The 17,643-nt window shown below is 43.8% G+C and overlaps 1 protein-coding gene across 1 annotated transcript; it reads right to left on the reverse strand.

The window, feature by feature from the left end:
- Positions 1-243: 243 nt before the first annotated feature.
- nr1h5 (nuclear receptor subfamily 1, group H, member 5) lies at positions 244-13,722 on the reverse strand. The gene is made up of 10 exons (XM_084069266.1): positions 13,623-13,722; positions 8,632-9,063; positions 8,046-8,186; positions 7,130-7,260; positions 6,668-6,763; positions 5,661-5,760; positions 3,346-3,462; positions 2,491-2,580; positions 2,109-2,222; positions 244-668 (listed from the first exon to the last, which is right to left on the reverse strand). The coding sequence occupies exons 1-10, from the start codon at positions 13,717-13,719 to the stop codon at positions 481-483; spliced, it is 1,506 nt and encodes a 501-aa protein (XP_083925392.1). The 5' UTR covers positions 13,720-13,722; the 3' UTR covers positions 244-480.
- Between the last annotated feature and the right edge of the window lie 3,921 nt (positions 13,723-17,643).

Consider the following 17,643-nt stretch of genomic DNA (forward strand, 5'->3'; position numbering starts at 1 on the left):
CATTTTTGAAATATTTAGAAAATTTGCCCAAAATAGAGACACCGCGGTTAATGTGTTTAACATACTTTTTTATTTATTTATTAAATTGTTAAATTGTGATTTGATCAAACATAAATATCTATGTATCAGGTATTTACTGAAATTCAGTCTGACCAGAAGTGGGGATTTCCCCACCAGCAAAAAAAAAAAGAATGACCAGAGGGGGATATCAAAAGCAAGGGCATGGATTTCCCCCTGATCCTCCGAGAAAATCGAACCCTGTCTGTATGTAGTTTTGGGAAAATGATCCCATGCAGATGCTCAATTCTGGTACATTCCGGCAGGTGGAAGTTCTTGGCACGACCAATGCGGAGGGTAGGGATCGATTCGCCATCAATGTTTCCCATCCTCAATCCAGTCAAAATGTGCTTCCTGAGGAAACCACACTTTAGATTTACAAGGGACCCACTTCTCTATTCTCTCCCTCCATCAGAGTCTGTGTCAAGGCTGCTGTTGAAGCAGGAGGAGGTGGTTGTGGCGGAGCGTCCGGAGCTCCGTCAATCTCCCCAGCAGGCGGCCAAAGCGCTGGGGTCCCCCTCTGCCCAGGGAGCCACACACCCTGGACAACAGCTCCAGGACCACTTCCTGCATGCTCTCCACACAGCTGGTGACATGCAGTGCTGCTCGGTCTACTTTCACAGAGAGAGAGAGAGAGAGAGAGAAAGGGGGCTGAATATGTGCACTTGCCACGCTATTCATGTCACAAAAAATACACAGACCCAATATCTCTTGGTGAATTTAAAGACCTGACCATGTTACCAGATACTGACCATGATATTGAACATGATACTGACATGATACTGACCATGATACTGACATGATACTGACCATGATACTGACATGATACTGACCATGATACTGACATGATACTGACCATGATACTGACCATGATACTGACCATGATACTGACATGATACTGACATGATACTGACCATGATACTGACATGATACTGACCATGATACTGACCATGATACTAGCCATGATACTGACATGATACTGACCATGATAGGGCCCTGTCACATCAGGCCACTCTCACAGCACTGAATGGCAGGGCTGTCGTGGCCCTGTCAGGCCCTGTCACATGCCAACAACATGCCAACAAAGCGTTGCATCGTGACAAGTTGTTGGCTTGTAAATTTGTTCTTTTCGTCAAGCAACATCGCCGTACAACGGCGTAGAAATTAGGCTTCAGCATTCTTTCCAGAAAATGTTCCACCTGTACAAACCCCAATCTTCCATCATCACCCTAAAACAAAACGTGCAATTACACACAATTTAGAAAAAACACCTCATTTGACTGTTGAGTTAATGAGAGAAAAAAAAAACACCCCGTTGAGAAACACTACTAGCACCATGAAACTTGCTGAGCACATTCATGCTCCCCGGAAGATGAACGCTATCTGAGTAACCCTATGACCTTTGCTCTAGTGCCACCCTCAGGCCAAAATATCAATGTTTCACTCGATATACATACAGTATCTCACAATCTTATGGGCAGATTCCAGGGTAAACCCTACTGATTTAGGTAATCCCATGTTTTTTCTTCTAGTGCCACCCTTCTGACAACTGAAAATGAGAAACTACTATGGAGAAGTACAGACTCTGGTCTAGGAGCTAATAGTCTTTTTTTTACCTAGTTAAATAAAGGTTTTTAATAAAACAAACTGTACATGTGACCTGTGACTTTGTGTTACTGTACTCAGCCTTGCAGAACGGTGACATCTGAGTGCAGAGCAGTATTATCACTGAAATAGATCCAATGTCCTTGCAAAGAGAAGAAATCTATAACTAGGGCTATTCCAAAAAGGACTGCTGAGATAGGCTTGAGTTAATCATTGTGTAAGGATCATTTGGGCATCACTGTATCTGAACTTAGGGGACATTCTTAGTCATTATTTGTGCAAATGGGACCCTGGCATTCCTATTTTGGGCATCCCATGTAGGTGAAAAACATTCTTTTTTTTTAAATAGTGAAAATAGATGATTGCCATTTGTTGTACAATGAAGTATATATGGCTTAAGTGGTTAATGCACAACATAGAGAATGACAGACTTGACTGACTCTGACCTGAGCAAAGCAAGGCTGTAGCAGTTAGCAGGACATATTCGGCCTCCGTCACTCGCAACGCTGTCATGCTGTGGAAGAAGTTAAACACCGGCCCTAGAAAATCTTCATTGACATCTAGACAAGAAAGACAATCAGAAAAAAAAGTTTAATATTTTTGGGTATTGAGACAGAAAGTTGAGAGGGAGACAGCTACGCTGTCTCTCAACTCCCTACTGTCTCCCTCTCAACTTCCCTACTGTCTGTCCCTCTCAGACAGACAGTAGGGAAGCTGGGAGGGAGGCAGTGTAGGAGAGGGAGGCAGTAGGAAAGCTGAGAAAGAGACAGTGTAGGAGATAGTAGGAAAGCTGAGAGGGGGACAATGTAGGAGAGACAGACGTCTCACCTGAACTGAAGGATGTCCCACTATGGAGCTTCTCCCTGGTCTCCAGGCTCCTACTCTCGTGCATTGAGATGCTGAAAGGCTGCAAGGCTGCTAATAGGAAACACATCACTGAAATGCCTTCCCAAATAAACCTGGTATAATAAGATTCCAAACACCTACAGTACTGTTGCTCACTGAGGGATCCTACAGACTAGAGGGACCATGAAATCATGGAAGCCAGACATAGGGGACCACAATACTATAACATTATTTATGTATTTATTTATTTATCAGGGACAGTGCACATTAATCAACATGTCAGTTTTTCACATCCACGTAAATGAGCCAGAGTTAGCCAGAGTTGGCTAATTTTCATCTGTAGTCCCTGAGCAGGCTATTCAAAAATGGTAGTATAGTTATCCATACAAAAATAGACATCATCATCAACAATACAAGACAAGACAAGACATAGTACAGAAGATAAAACAATTACAGTAAAATATGAGAAGAGACACCAGTGATTAGTTGAGCTGATAATTACCCATGATTACAAATCATTACCAACCATATTAACCTCGCCCCTATTTGGGGCAAAGGTTTTCACAATTGTTTCCTTTTTTCCCCCTTTTTAAAAATAGTGTACAAGCTCGCAACGTGTCACGATGCGAAGTATTGTGAGCTTGTAGATTGGCCACACACACACCTGTGTGTGTGTGTGTGTGTGTGTGTGTGTGTGTGTGTGTGTGTGTGTGTGTGTGTGTGTGTGTGTGTGTGTGTGTGTGTGTGTGTGTGTGTGTGTGTGTGTGTGTCCGTGTGCGTTGCGTGCGTGTGAGAGAGGGGGAGAGAGAGAGAGAGAGAGAGAGATAGAGGGTTTACCTGGGCTGGGTGCTGTGGGATTGTGGGAGAACTGCTGAGCTGACATGAGGAACATGACCTCCAGTGAGCAGCTGGACAGGAGGCTGCTCTGGTCCGAAACATCCAAGAGGTCAAAGCCTGCAAGGCAGACATCATCTGTTTACTGGATTTAAATCTTTACGATTATTATGAATTGAGGAAAACTGGCAGCAACCGCTGACCACGAAACATTCTGTCGTTCATACCAGTTGCTTGGACATATTTGACTATTCCTGAAGGTGTTTTTGCAAAATGGATCCTAGGAGGTGAGGCTTCTAGAAGAGGGACAGTGTATCGGTTTCTGTGTTTGTCTGTCTGCAGCTATCCTTGTTTACCAGCCTTTTGTTTCATAGTTTGCAGCTAATCTGGTAAACCACTGGTCTGATCCGAGACACATTTCTTGTGCACGGTGCCAGTAGGCCAAGGAAGTAAATCCCTGAATAATTTTTCACATATTGTGAATTCAAAATCTCAGATCCACCCTCCGCCGTCCAGATTTAAATTCCTTATCATACAAGCTGCCAACATTTGCAGTTTCAAGAAAATGGTGAAGAATAGAGAAAGTCAGATAAATAAAATTGTCCTAATATAATACGAGCAATGTCAAATATATCCATGAGGTGCATTGGTTGAAAATAGCAATAAATGTAGGCAGTTAAAATAGCAACAAAATTAATCACAGACTCTAGCAATTAAAAAAAAAAGAAAAAGCTTCTAGTTCAAGACCCTTCATATTCAGGCAAGACTGAAATCATCAGAATGCCATTATCAACTGACATCAGAGATCCACAGCGAACCCATGCCATTAGTAGACCTCGTCACATTTTCTTATATTCTCTGGGGAAATATGTCCAGAGGACTCCCATAATCTACCAAATGAGATCAAGTTATGCAATATACCATCACCATCTAACAGCAGGCAAATAATGCTAAAATATATGTATTTTAAAACGCTTAGACCATTGACATCATGCAAGGGACATCTTTGACAGTATCAGTTGAAGTTTTGACCCATGATCCATTTTTATTTCTTCACAGACTGATTTTAGTAGATACAATATTGTTCATTAGACATTCCATTCTAAGATGTGTTTTGAGTTGAATTTCCTAACATGCCCACGTCTATGCACAAGAGCAATTTGGTCTTTTGAAAGTAGTGAGGCTTTAGGCCATCCTGAGCTGTATTTAATGTCCAATCAAAAATGTCCTTGCTTAGATGAAACTATAATTGGTCTGTGAAGGGGTTAACGCTAAATCTTGTTCAATAAAATTTGGTTCTCAAACAACTTGTCTCTCCAGATTGATCAACAATTTACTGATCATGACACTGACATGATGCTGACAATGATGCTGACCATGATGCTGACATGATACTGACCATGATACTGACCATGATATTGACTGACCATTATACTGATAAGATACTGGCCATAATATACTGGCATGATACTGACATGATACAATTTACCAATTCACTCTGAAGCCAAATAAGTTACTGCAAGACAACCGTATCATCAAGGACGTGCCCCACCCCAGCCACAAACTGTTCTAACCCCTACTACGACCGTGACCAGGCAAGGAGGCCTACCGTAATATCAAGAACCAGACCACCAAATTTCTGAACAGCTTCCACCCGGTTATCATCAGACTGTTGAACAAAGCTTGATCACCGCCTGTCACCAGGCTAGCATGTCAACTGGAACACTGTCCTTGATTACTGACTGTTTTCCCCTGTTCATGTGGATCTGTTCCTTTATGCAGACTTTACTTTCCCTGTGGACCTGCCATGTGGATTCTTACCTGTGAAATTTCTGCCCTATATGGACTACTTTCTTCTGCACCTTATGTCAAATGTACAAACCTGCTGCTATGTGGACCTGTATACCGATGCGTTACCATTTTTGCACCTTGTATTTACCCCATACTGTATCTGCTGGTTTTATGCTATGTGAATATATGTAGATATCTTAGATTTTTTTGTTCTCCTTGACATGTTTCTTTACTGTTTGATTTTTCTCCCTCCCCCTGTACCCCCTCCCTTTTCTTCTTCTCTCTTTCTGAAAACAGAAGAAATGATGGAGCTTGAATTTCACCCACTTCTTTTCACCTGTAAACCTGTGATGTGACAAAAAAGTTGATCCTTGGAACTCTTGAACATGTACAACCTGTAACTCAACACTAAGCGTTTACTCTCCTTCCCTCTTCGATATGAAAACAAAGGATATTTATTATTTACCACTTTATGTCTATGTCAGGGTTTTGTGTTCACAGGAAAGCATTGATCCAGTCCTTCTTACCCGGCACTGTTCTGGAGAACTGCAGCAGTCTCTCTAAGTTTGGTGGCATTACTTCAGACAGTCCATCTTCATCATCTTCGGCACACGGCCAATCGAACATCTGCACAAACGCACATAGCAGCTTAAATGTGGCATTTATTTATTTTGTGTTAAAACAAGTATTAAATAGCTATATTCTGATAGTAATCATTGCTATGTATAGTGTTCAGGGGTCTCCCCTTTTGTCGGGATACCAAGTTTATCCAGTCAGGAGAGAGCACTCATATAGGATACAGGATAAACTCGGAAGTGATTAAAAAATAACATGAGCACACAAAATGAGAACTGGAAAACTATTTATCACTGAAAGTGATAAATGGGTTCTCCCTCCTGATTGAATGACATTGGTGTCTCACCTGAAAATTACATTTCTAAAAAGAAAGTGTTTGGGAACACTTGCTATGCATCCCATATCTTAAATGCCATGCTACACTGTGTTGTCCAATGTGAAAACCATAAAAAAATGCCCTACACTATGTCGTTCAATGTAAACACCAACTAGTAGTATGATTATATGTCACTGTAAGTGGTCATTGGGTGCTTTAATCAAAGGAAAATATATAGCATTCAATTCATAAAAGAATAACCCACAAGGCTTTCTGACACTGCATTATAACAGTGATTATATTATATGAGTATTATAATGTATTACAATTATGGCAATTTATGATCCTTGCCAAAACAAAACAATTATAATGTATGTATGCTTATAATGCATTATAGACATGGGATGCATTCTGTTTACTAAAGAGCTGGAGAGACAGGGAGACCCCTGTCCCCCCCATAGAGCTTTTTAACAAAAACAACTGTTTTAACCAAAGAATATCACAGCACCTTTAGAACAAACTGCCAGTGACATCACAGGGTTTCTCAGAACACAAGATACCTCAGCAAGAGAACTCAGCAAAGTGAGTGTGTCTAGTGACCTGAAAGGCACTGCATATAGGGGTGGTGAATTGGTGACCCACCCTGTTGTGTGTGTTCTGTGCCCTGTACTGCCGATGAGCCTCCACCATTCTGTCCAACACCAGCTTCTGTTCTCTGGATAAACTGGCCGATAGTACCTACAGTGCACACACACACACACACACACACACACACACACACACACACACACACACACACACACACACACACACACACACACACACACACACACACACACACACACACACACACACACACACACATGCATAACATAATTACAAGCGGTTATGTAATATTATTGTCTAGTACGTTACAGATGTTTTTGTGCTTTGTTACAAGGTATAAATGGTGTGTAAATGTGTAAAGGAAGTAGTAGAAGAGAAGAGAAGAGAAGAGAAGAGAAGAGAAGAGAAGAGAAGAGAAGAGAAGAGAAGAGAAGAGAAGAGAAGAGAAGAGATGCGAATTGGAAAGAAAGCTCTGCTCAGCTCAGTGTAGAGGTCTACCTGTCCTTGCAGTCTGCTGGTGGAGCTGACCCTCCGGCTGCTGTCTGTGCTGTCCTCCTCTTCCTGTACCCCCCTGGCTTTGGTTCCCTTCCTCAGCCTCTTGGACTGACACTGCACTTCTGTCAGTAGACCTGTATGGGAACACATGCACCACTCACTCAAACCCCTGCTAGGAGCAGGCTGCATGCTTTTCTAACCAAGTTATTCTATTAGCATTAGTGAATTTGGCATACTGACTGAAAGCTGAGCCCATGTGTTGAGCATTGCTAACAAGCGTCCAGTAGATATTTCTCTGTAGTGCCGATTTAAAAACGGTGTTCGACTATTTGACAAGAACCTTGGGATGTGCGAACCCTGGGATCAAACCAAATATAAAAACCTGAGCTATCCGTAAGTCATGTTTTTATGCCCCCATCGGCTACAACAATAGCCACCATATCTTAGGATCACCTTGATGTAATTTCATGACATTAGGCTCAAATGTCCACTTGGGCTGAGGGATGAATGGATTAGAAGTAGGTGGTCAAATGTCAAAGGTCAAGGTCACTGTGACCTCACAAATTTATATTAATTACATTAATTCCTTCTTCATTCACTACATATACTATATGAGTCTGGACAGACATGGATGTAAATGGCAACTGGTTGGCGGAGGTAGGCCTATACAACCACAATGCGGTATGTATAAGTTAATAGTCTTCTGTGAATCTTTTTCGTCTTTTAATTTGTGTTATTTGATTTCACTAGCAGGGCTCCTTGCTCCCAGCAGGAAACTCCCAGCCAAGGTGAAATGACGTTAAATAAATGAACTCGATCATCCTCATTATCATCCTACTATTCGATTACACCTGATTTGACTGGACGTTATGGGTCGGTGTTTGCTGTGTGGAGTTCAGAGACAGCGGTTGGTCCTTACATTCAGCCAGCATGCCCACAGCTCGACATTTCCTCAGGCGACAGTCTTGACACTTCCTTCTCATATACATGTCCATCTCACAGCTGCCGCCACTCTTACAGCGGTACACCGCCTTTTTAGTCACACTCCGCCTGAAGAAACCTGAAACAACCATGTTGAGCGTTAGAAAACCTCCATTGTAGTTAATGTTGTTGTGTATAAGTGACAAAAAAAGTGTACAAAATAACTGTTAAATAGCTCTATAATAGCAATCATTGCTATAGAGTGTTTGTTTGTTCACCTCATGCAGAACTCATGTAGGATAAGCAAGTGAAATTGGGGATGATGAGACAAAAAATGAAGCTGATAAATGGTCTTTGTGGGGTTCTGAAATTTTATTTTCTGTTTACTGGGGAGATGGGGAGACCCCTGCTGTTAGTGAACAAACACTATAGCAATGCTTATTATCAGAATGTAAAGCTTCAACGTGTATTACCTGTTTTTCTTAAATACATAAAATTATAAAATAAATAATTTCAAAAGTGTTAATGCCTAAAAGTCCTCCAGTTATGGTATGACCCACCCACAGACTAAAACCTTCCCTTACCTTTGCATCCCTCGCAGGTGAGAGCATTGTAGTGATACCCAGACGCTCTGTCCCCACACACCACGCACAGCTCGTCCTGCACCTTCACCCTTCCTCCAGGCCCCATTCGGTTCCTCCGGCCCAGGGCCAGGCCTCCCATCCCAACCGGCCGGCCCAGACCCAGACCCAGACCCAGGCCCAGGCCCAGGCCCAGGCCCACACACTGGGGCTCGGGGCTGGGATCGCAGGGAGCCTCCAGGCAGTGAGGACTGTAAGAGTAGGAGGGATGGTAGGGTTGGGAGGAGGCGGAGGAGGTGGAGGAGGTGGAGGAGGATGATGGGGAGCCATAGAGGGAGAAGGGGAGGTTGATAGAGCTGTACTGCTGCTGGCTGTAAGGGAGCGCCTGGAGGTCAGGGTCCTGGAATGGGAAGCCCAGAGGGTCGCCCAGCATGTCTGGATGGGATGGGGGGTGGGAAAAAAACATTTCACTACCATTCACAATTATTTTTTAATGACTGTGCAACTGCTGCTGATTATTTTGAGATCAAGCAGTCCAACTGCTGAGATCCAAATGTAAGGACTGGAAAATGTCATGTGGAACTTCACAAGAACTTTTAACAAATGAACAAAACAACTAGAAAAGTGGGGCTAGGCCGGGTTGCCTACCTAGGGCCTGCAAATTTGGGTCATGGCCAATTGGAATGGAATAAAATCTGAGTGATACATGAAAGAATGTGTACCGAGTTTTGGACATAGTAGTAGCTCAACTGGCCAGGGCCTATATGAGAGGAGTTTCATCAGGTTTCAAGAGTTATATGCCAAAATATGAAGTGGGCAGTTATAGTGCCACCAATTTGAAATGATCCTTGCCAAGGATCATGCGGTTCTTCCTTGGCCTACTCAGTCCAACGGAGCTGGTCACAGATGAACATACGGAGAGACGAGCGGATGAACGGACGGACGGACAGGAGCGAAAACATAGTCTCCAGCCTTTGGCTGGCCAGCCTGGCGGAGACAATAATAAAAAAGAGACCCCTGAGAACACACACTTGATTACGGTCTTGATTTATTATTTAATCAACTAATCACACGAACAGATGCACAACGTTTTGGCCTTGTGCCTTCCTCAGTGTATGTGACACATGCAATCAAGACTGCAATCAAGTGAGTGCTCAGCATTATTACATTTTTTTACTTTTGGCATTTCACCTTTGACTAGAAGCACCCTTGAACTCATTAGAGTATAGCGCAAGTTATAAGTAATTATAACTCAGGACTTAAATTAAAATATTGGTCAGAATGTTTTGCTGTTCCTGTCCTTGCCTTGGTCCTGCGAGTCACTCTGTAGCACGGCGGTGTAGCTTGACGAAAGGAACCGTTCTTTTTCGACAAGCGACACTGTTGTGCAATAGATTATAAATTAAGATAGACTGTTTCTGCACTGGCCTGGCCTAGGGGGAATCCATTTGCGTAGTTAATGACAAAACAGAAAGTGAATGAACATTCCATATAGTGCAATTGTGACGGTCACGTTGCTGTAGAAAGACAAAGTGCACTGTAGGAATGTGATCCTTGTTCACCATCTGACGTGATTCATCTGTGACCTCGTGCTTTTTATTGGTCTCAGGGGACATAATAAAAAAGTGTGAGACCGATAGTCAACTAGTTTGAACCCCATGAACAGGATGCAGCTGAGAGGTTCCACCGCCGTCTGCCTGTTTGATAGTTCTTCTGGACATTGTCTTTTATGGTTATGTATTTTGTTGCGGTGCCTGGCGGAAATGTCTTTGAGTGAGGAACAGCAGCTTGTGGTTTGTTGTGTTCTGTGCATGTTGCTCTGCAGAGGGAACGCGTGTGGCCACTAGTGTATTCTTCAACCTACCACCTCAACCCTATATATTTAGTTGACAAGGTTCCCCCAGGGCTCTATACTTGGTTTGCTCCTTATTTTCCTCTACACCAAATCTCTTCGCCAAAATCAGCCAATTGAAAAGCACACAGCGCGTCAGTCGTGAGCTTGTAGATCTATTTTTTGCTAATGTTTGCCAGAATAGGGACGCTAGGGTTCATGTTGTTAAATCACAGCTGAACAACGAGGGCTGGGTTGATCCGGAAAGTGTCCCTGATTAAAGGGAGAGCCTGTCCAAATGCCAGCATGGTTTTGAGACAGAAATTCAAAGGACAATTTTCAGGAGATATTGCATCATTGGCAAGACTGACACATGAACTCTGATTTCATAGGAAGCAAGCTTGTCATTTGAGGGTTGAAGAATTATTTTAAAGCTGCAACTTATTTTAATGAATAAAATGTAATTTTATCCAATCTGTATGGTAGCTGTATGGTTAATACAATATAACTCACACATACGCAGTGGCAGAATGGGGACTCCCTACTCTTCCATTGACAATTTTAGACTAAGATTAGACAATTTTAGATTAAAATTAGACAATTTTAGGGTAGGACTTTTTTTTTAGGTAGCTACTGATTGCCCAGTAGTACTGCCCGAAGCTCATAAGCTTCTGGCAAACCATCTCCCCTTACCGAGTGAGGACAGGGTCTTGAATGAACGGTAGAATTTTGCTCACTCATACGGGAGACCAAGGTTCGAATCCCGGGTGGGACATGAAAACAGATTTCAAACAGATTCCAACTTTAAGTGCTGGTTAAGACACTCACATTTTGAACTGCCATAGCGTTCCAGAGTTAACCACATATATTATGTGCTTACTACTAACAAGGCGGCCATTTGCTCTCACATCATAAGTCTGGGAGGAATAAATCACTAATACATACATACAAGATTGGGCTGGCGTAAGGAGGAGAAGGAGCACACCAGCATGGAATAATAGCATACTTTACCATGCTTCCTAAATTACCAGGCTGCCTCATGCCGATACATTTTAAAAAATGGTTTTAATCTCTTCCTAAGAAATGCCATCCTTACAGCAAGGGAATCCGCTGAGGGAAGGCAGCTCACCCTTTTATACAATATGCCAATAAACCCACCCTTAATTAGAAACGAGGAGCACCTGGCTGATGCTGCCCTAGTAGTAACAGGTCCACCTGGTGACACATGACTCATGAGTCACCTCAAATATCAGCTCTACAAGCTCACAATGCCCTGCATGATAATTACATGCACAGCATTCCATTTTCAGAAGGAAAATGTGTCTTTGCACTTGAGTGAGTGAGTGTGTGTGTGTGTGTGTGTGTGTGTGTGTGTGTGTGTGTGTGTGTGTGTGTGTGTGTGTGTGTGTGTGTGTGTGTGTGTGTGTGAGTGTGTGTGTGTGTGTGTGTGTGTGTGTGTGTGTGTGCGTGCGTGTGTGTGTGTGTGTGTGTGTGCTCGCACAATGCACAGCATTCCATTTTCAGAAGGAAAATGTGTCTTTGCACTTGAGTGAGTGAGTGTGTGTGTGTGTGTGTGTGTGTGTGTGTGTGTGTGTGTGTGTGTGTGAGTGTGTGTGTGTGTGTGTGTGTGTGTGTGTGTGTGTGTGCGTGCGTGTGTGCGTGCGTGCGTGCGTGCGTGTGTGTGTGTGTGTGTGTGTGTGTGTGTGTGCGTGCGTGTGTGTGTGTGTGTGTGCTCGCACAAACACATGCATCAACTGAGAAGAATCACTGAGTTGATGGAGTTGACCAAACCTAAACCTTTCATAATTTCTCCTCTTGCTGTCTCTCTCTTGCTCTCTGCCTCTCTATCTTTCCAGATGTTTCCTGTCCCCAACTAGTGTGTGTGTGTGTGTGTGTGTGTGTGTGTGTGTGTGTGTGTGTGTGTGTGTGTGTGTGTGTGTGTGTGTGTGTGTGTGTGTGTGTGTGTGTGTGTGTGTGTGTGTGTGTGTGCTCGTGCATGAGTGTGCGTGTGTCCTATGTGGTTCTCAGTTGTGTGACAGAGCCGTGGAAGAGCACTGTTTGTAAACCATTGCAGCACTGTGTAAACACTCCTCAACCTCCCATCTGTCCCACGCACGCTACGCTAACAACTCTTAACTAGCGGACCCCCAGCGGTGCTCGGTCCGTTCTGACCCCCCACAGTGGGGAGGGCTTTTTGTTTTGTTTTTTTACATGGGGTCTCAACTCTCCATTATAAATAGCCTATCCAAAAAACACACTCTCAGCCTCCCTTGTGGATTGGAAAGCCGGCCAAACTTCCTCGGAAGAATTTTTCCATGTCATCGAGTACTCAAGAGCAGTAAATAAAAAGCCTTAGCGTACATTCATCAATGTTGAGAGTGAACGCGGCGATGCAACGCACGTGTAAACCGCGAGCAGTGGACGGAAGCAGGACTAGCAGCTTCTTTCACATCCTGATTGGCTAATGCTAATTGGCTACTCTTTTTGAAAATAGACATCTACTGGCTCACAACGTGGTGCATCGTGATGACTTGTGAGCTTGTATGTCTGCAATTTTCTCTTCTTTTTTTTTTTACATCGCTCAGAACTGTCAAATATTTGTTATATTACTTGTAGATCTGCTATGTTCTTTTTTTTACATTAGACACATAAACTTCAAGCAGTGGATGGAAGCCTGGCTAGCAACAACCTCACTCACACTGTGATTCACTTAACAGCACATGTGATGTCAGTGTTTGATGAGCATCACCAATAGGATGCAGCCCCCACACTGAATGAAATTAACACAAATAATATGTGTAAAGAAAATACTCCACTAAAAACATTAAATGGACAGAAATGGCTTAATATTATTGAAACCTGAACACTGTAGCTTATTCTGTTTGAGATCAATTGAGGCCAAAAAAATAAATAATAACATTCACAATTCAATTCAACATTCAATTATAAAATAGTAACCACAATATGTTGTTATATTTTGCAAAACTAATTGAAAAGTTGACTGAATGACAATATCAGCAACAAGTAGTTAACAATATAGCAATGACTTTCAAATCCCTTTCAGTCCAATTTCAATATTTATCTCCTTCAGTATGGACAATATGGGTGCATCTAAATACGTGCACGTGACCTTGTGTAGTAGAAAGTAAAGAGCTGCTCTCACCATAGTACTGGAGCTGTTCTGTGGGACAGTAGCCATCCGAGGTTGAATGGTACCCTCCGGCTGACATGCTCGTGTCCAAGTCAGTCCACTCTCTCATCTGGACGGATCGACTCTCACCCTGGCTAGTAATACTGCAACTGTACAAACACGTGCGCACACACACACGCACGCACGCACGCACGCACGCACGCACGCACGCACACACACACACACACACACACACACACACACACACACACACACAGGATTCAGAGGGTTACAAGGGATCTGGGGATGCTCTGAGACTAAATACTGGAGCATGCAAGTCTCTGAGCTGTCTGTCCTCCTGATATCACTGGCTATTCTTACAGACACTGCCCCCGCAATGCCACGAAGTCCAAGGAACAGAGGAGAGGAGAAGAGCTCAGCTGAGCTCTGGATGGGCTGATGAGATGGGGAGAGGTCCTGCCATCCCCCAGAGAGAGAGAGAGAGGAGACAGTCAGGGGATGGCCAGGATGAGTGTGAGAAGACGAGAGAGGGACGGGTCTTGGTCCAAGCAGCTGGTCCTGGCTGGAACTTCACAGACCAGAACGTGGGATGGAGGGATGATGGGATGGATGGATGTGGATAGAGAGGGAAAGAACGTGCTCCCTACAGGGATGAGACTCCGGTCTCTTGTGCGTGTGTGTACGTGTGTGTGTGTGTGTGTGTGTGTGTGTGTGTGTGTGTGTGTGTGTGTGTGTGTGTGTGTGTTGACTATGGCTTGATGAAATATTTCTCCATCCACTGAATTCAGTAGTAGTAGTAGTAGTAGTAACCTCTCCCCTGCCCTTCTCCGAAATGTATCAATGTACACTTACAATGCAATTAACATTTGATAATATACACGTTTAAGCAAGTGTACGTGGCCATGTGAGTGAGACCATGTTTGTCCTGTGTGAACCCTGGGAGTATGTTTACTCTGCCTCTTGTTTGCCACTGTTTCTGTTTGTGTTGCAGTTAATATTGGACAGCGATCAGCAGGATTTGGGGAGATGATGAGGGAACTCTGTGCTCGCCTGCAGGTCAGAGTGAAGGCGCTGGGGCCTGGACAGCCTGGAGGGCTGGAGTGACCCTAACACTGGTTCGTATCTCTCATCAGGGGGGGGGGGGGTGTTTGACACACCGCGTGCTTACCCAGGATTAATGGTGTCCTCCCACCCAAAGCACATCACACTCCCTGGTTCATTATGCCAAAGAAAGGCTTAAGACTAGATAGCAGTGGCTCAGGGGACAGACACACTCTCAATGGTGAGACCCAGGGATGTGAATTTAGTTGTAACAAGGTATGGCTTTGGAAGATTATGGAAGAAAAAGAAAAACGCCTTCAGACTCCTCAAGGTACAACCCAAAAACTACCGGTAAACAGAAAGAAAGTATGTTTGCACCAAAACTCGAGCCAAATAACTGCGATTTAGTGCCGTGTAGGAGCTGTTAATAATGTGTTAAATCAGTCATGGGACAAAAGGCAGAGTTCTTTATCTGAGATATGACCGGGATCAGTTTCAAGTCCACCAGGCTAAAGTCAAGCTTGACCTGGACATGTGATCATATGGTCAGTTCCCCTGAGTCTGTAGAGGAATTTGCATCCCTGGTGGTAAAGTAGGCTACACAGTCTAATGAGCCACGTAGTAAACAGGGTTATTGACGACACGTCATCTACTGAGACTCAAAGTGAGCAGGGTTAGAGATGATGGTGGAATAGCAGACAGGTGAGTGTTCCATTGTTGTAAATGCAGTACATTACAGACTGTGAGATTTATTCCTATTATGGGTTGAGCCTCCACCAAGTCTTTTAGGATATTTTTAAACATGAGACAACATAGCCTACAGTAGAGGAACTCTGTGTCCATTGACATCAATTCATTTTGTGTTTAGACATTTCTGACTCGCAAACACATTCTCACTGTGACAAAATTGTTGTTACTGACTCAACTCATGAACAAGAGGTGGTAACTTTCCCGTACACAGCCATGTGTCATGTCCTAATGTATCCCTCAAACTGGCCTTGACCTCTGAGGAAAAAAGAATGGGGGGGGGGCTGGACAAGAAAGCAACTGAGCACCAATGATGAGCATGCTGAGCTGACAGGCCAGCTTGTGGTGTTCAACTATTAAGCATCCGACACTGATAGATGGGGACAGTATTTAGAAGGGCACACATGTCACCATGGATCTTGCGCTGTGGCGGAGGTGTCACATTGTTGTTGGACGGTGGCCTGAACGCCCGGGCTCGTCCCACAGGGACAGGAGAGCGCTGTCACAACAGGACAGGAAGAAGAAGAGGAGGGAGAAGAGATGGGGGGAGGCTTGGAGGGCGGAAGGGGTCTGAGAGCGGACTTAAGACTCTTAAAACCTCTTTGGCCCCGATTCACTTTTGAGCAGTAAGCATGCCATAAATCCTTTAGACGAGGACCCTTATACATAATGTCCAGCTTGTGTCTCTTTATCAGAGAGCTGTTTGCTGGACGACACAGCCTCATAGCGGCCTGGGCTGTACTGTTTACTGATGGCAACAGGAAACAGGCGCTTAGATTAGAGTGGCCTTGCTGCAAAGGATTTTGCGGTTAAAGTCCATGGCTATTGTCTAAGCACGCGTGTGTGTGTTTGTGTAGGTGTGTGTGTGTGTGTGTGTGTGTGTGTGTGTGTGTGTGTGTGTGTGTGTGTGTGTGTGTGTGTGTGTGTGTGTGTGTGTGTGTGTGTGTGTGTGTGTGTGTGTGTGTGTGTGTGTGCGGTGCGTGCGTGCGTATGTCTGTGCATGCGTGCGTGTGTGCGTGTGTGCGCGTGTGCGCGTGTGCGTGTGTGTGTGTGTGTGTGTGTGTGTGTGTGTGTGTGTGTGTGTGTGTGTGTGTGTGTGTGTGTGTGAATTTTGGTGGGAGCAAGTTAAGCTATCAATAATGATGTTAGCTATGCAAATTCTGAGGAAGGCCATGCAATTTCTAAAATAATTATATTTATATGACATACAGTATATTGCCTCAGGGAATTGTTATAGCAAAGGGCCAAGACATTAACACAGTACAAACATTTACACAGTAACAGATTTGAAAACAAAAGATTCAATTGTTATTAGAATTCAAGGTAATACTCACTGGAATGCCAATGATCAAATTCACTCAATTACCCACAAAACAACATCACATACAAGCACATGTCATAAATCAAACCTAAAGCTTAGGAAGCCTCACGTTTCTCCTGTCTACTTGTGGAATGTAAAGCAAGGGCGTCACAACAGCCCACTGTAAGTAAACTAGAACTGCACTTCTCCAGTGACAGAGAGCTATCTTCATTTTTTTTGGACACAATATATATCCCAGGCAGCATTCCCATGTTTTTTTTTAAATTGTGAGTCCCACCAACCAATTCCGAGTTTTAATCTCAAGATCTACACTTTAACTGACAGTTACTGTACACACGTTGAAATCCGCAGTTAATTTATCCATTTCGTCCTTATTTCCCAGTCACGTCTTACTCTGACAGTACAAATATACACTCAGAGTTTAAATGAACACAGGACTGTATCAAGTGTGACCTTAGTTAGGACAGAAGACAAACAGTACATCATTCTGACATCCACTGCATCTCAAAGGAGCACTTTGATAAAATCAATGTTCAATTCAATGCACTGATTTGGACTTACCAGTGTTGCTGGTGGTCTGTCTCGCCTGCTGCGTGTCTTGATATAGTTTTGGGCTCAACCCTCCCCTCACATTTTGTACTATTGACTGCAGTCCAGCCTCCAGCCTCACACACTGAACTTGCAAAATGTGTACACATACAGACATGTATGTCCAAACACACACACACACACACACACACTCGCACGGCACGCACACACGTACGCGCGCGCGCGCGCACACACACACACACACACACACACACACACACACACACACACACACACACACACACACACACACACACACACACACACACACACACACACACACACACACACACACACACACACACACGCATGCATGCTACACAGTCAACAGAGCAT

The sequence above is a fragment of the Gymnoscopelus microlampas genome, assembly GCF_963454915.1.
Source record: "Gymnoscopelus microlampas genome assembly, chromosome: 10".
Taxonomy (NCBI): Eukaryota; Metazoa; Chordata; class Actinopteri; order Myctophiformes; family Myctophidae; genus Gymnoscopelus; species Gymnoscopelus microlampas.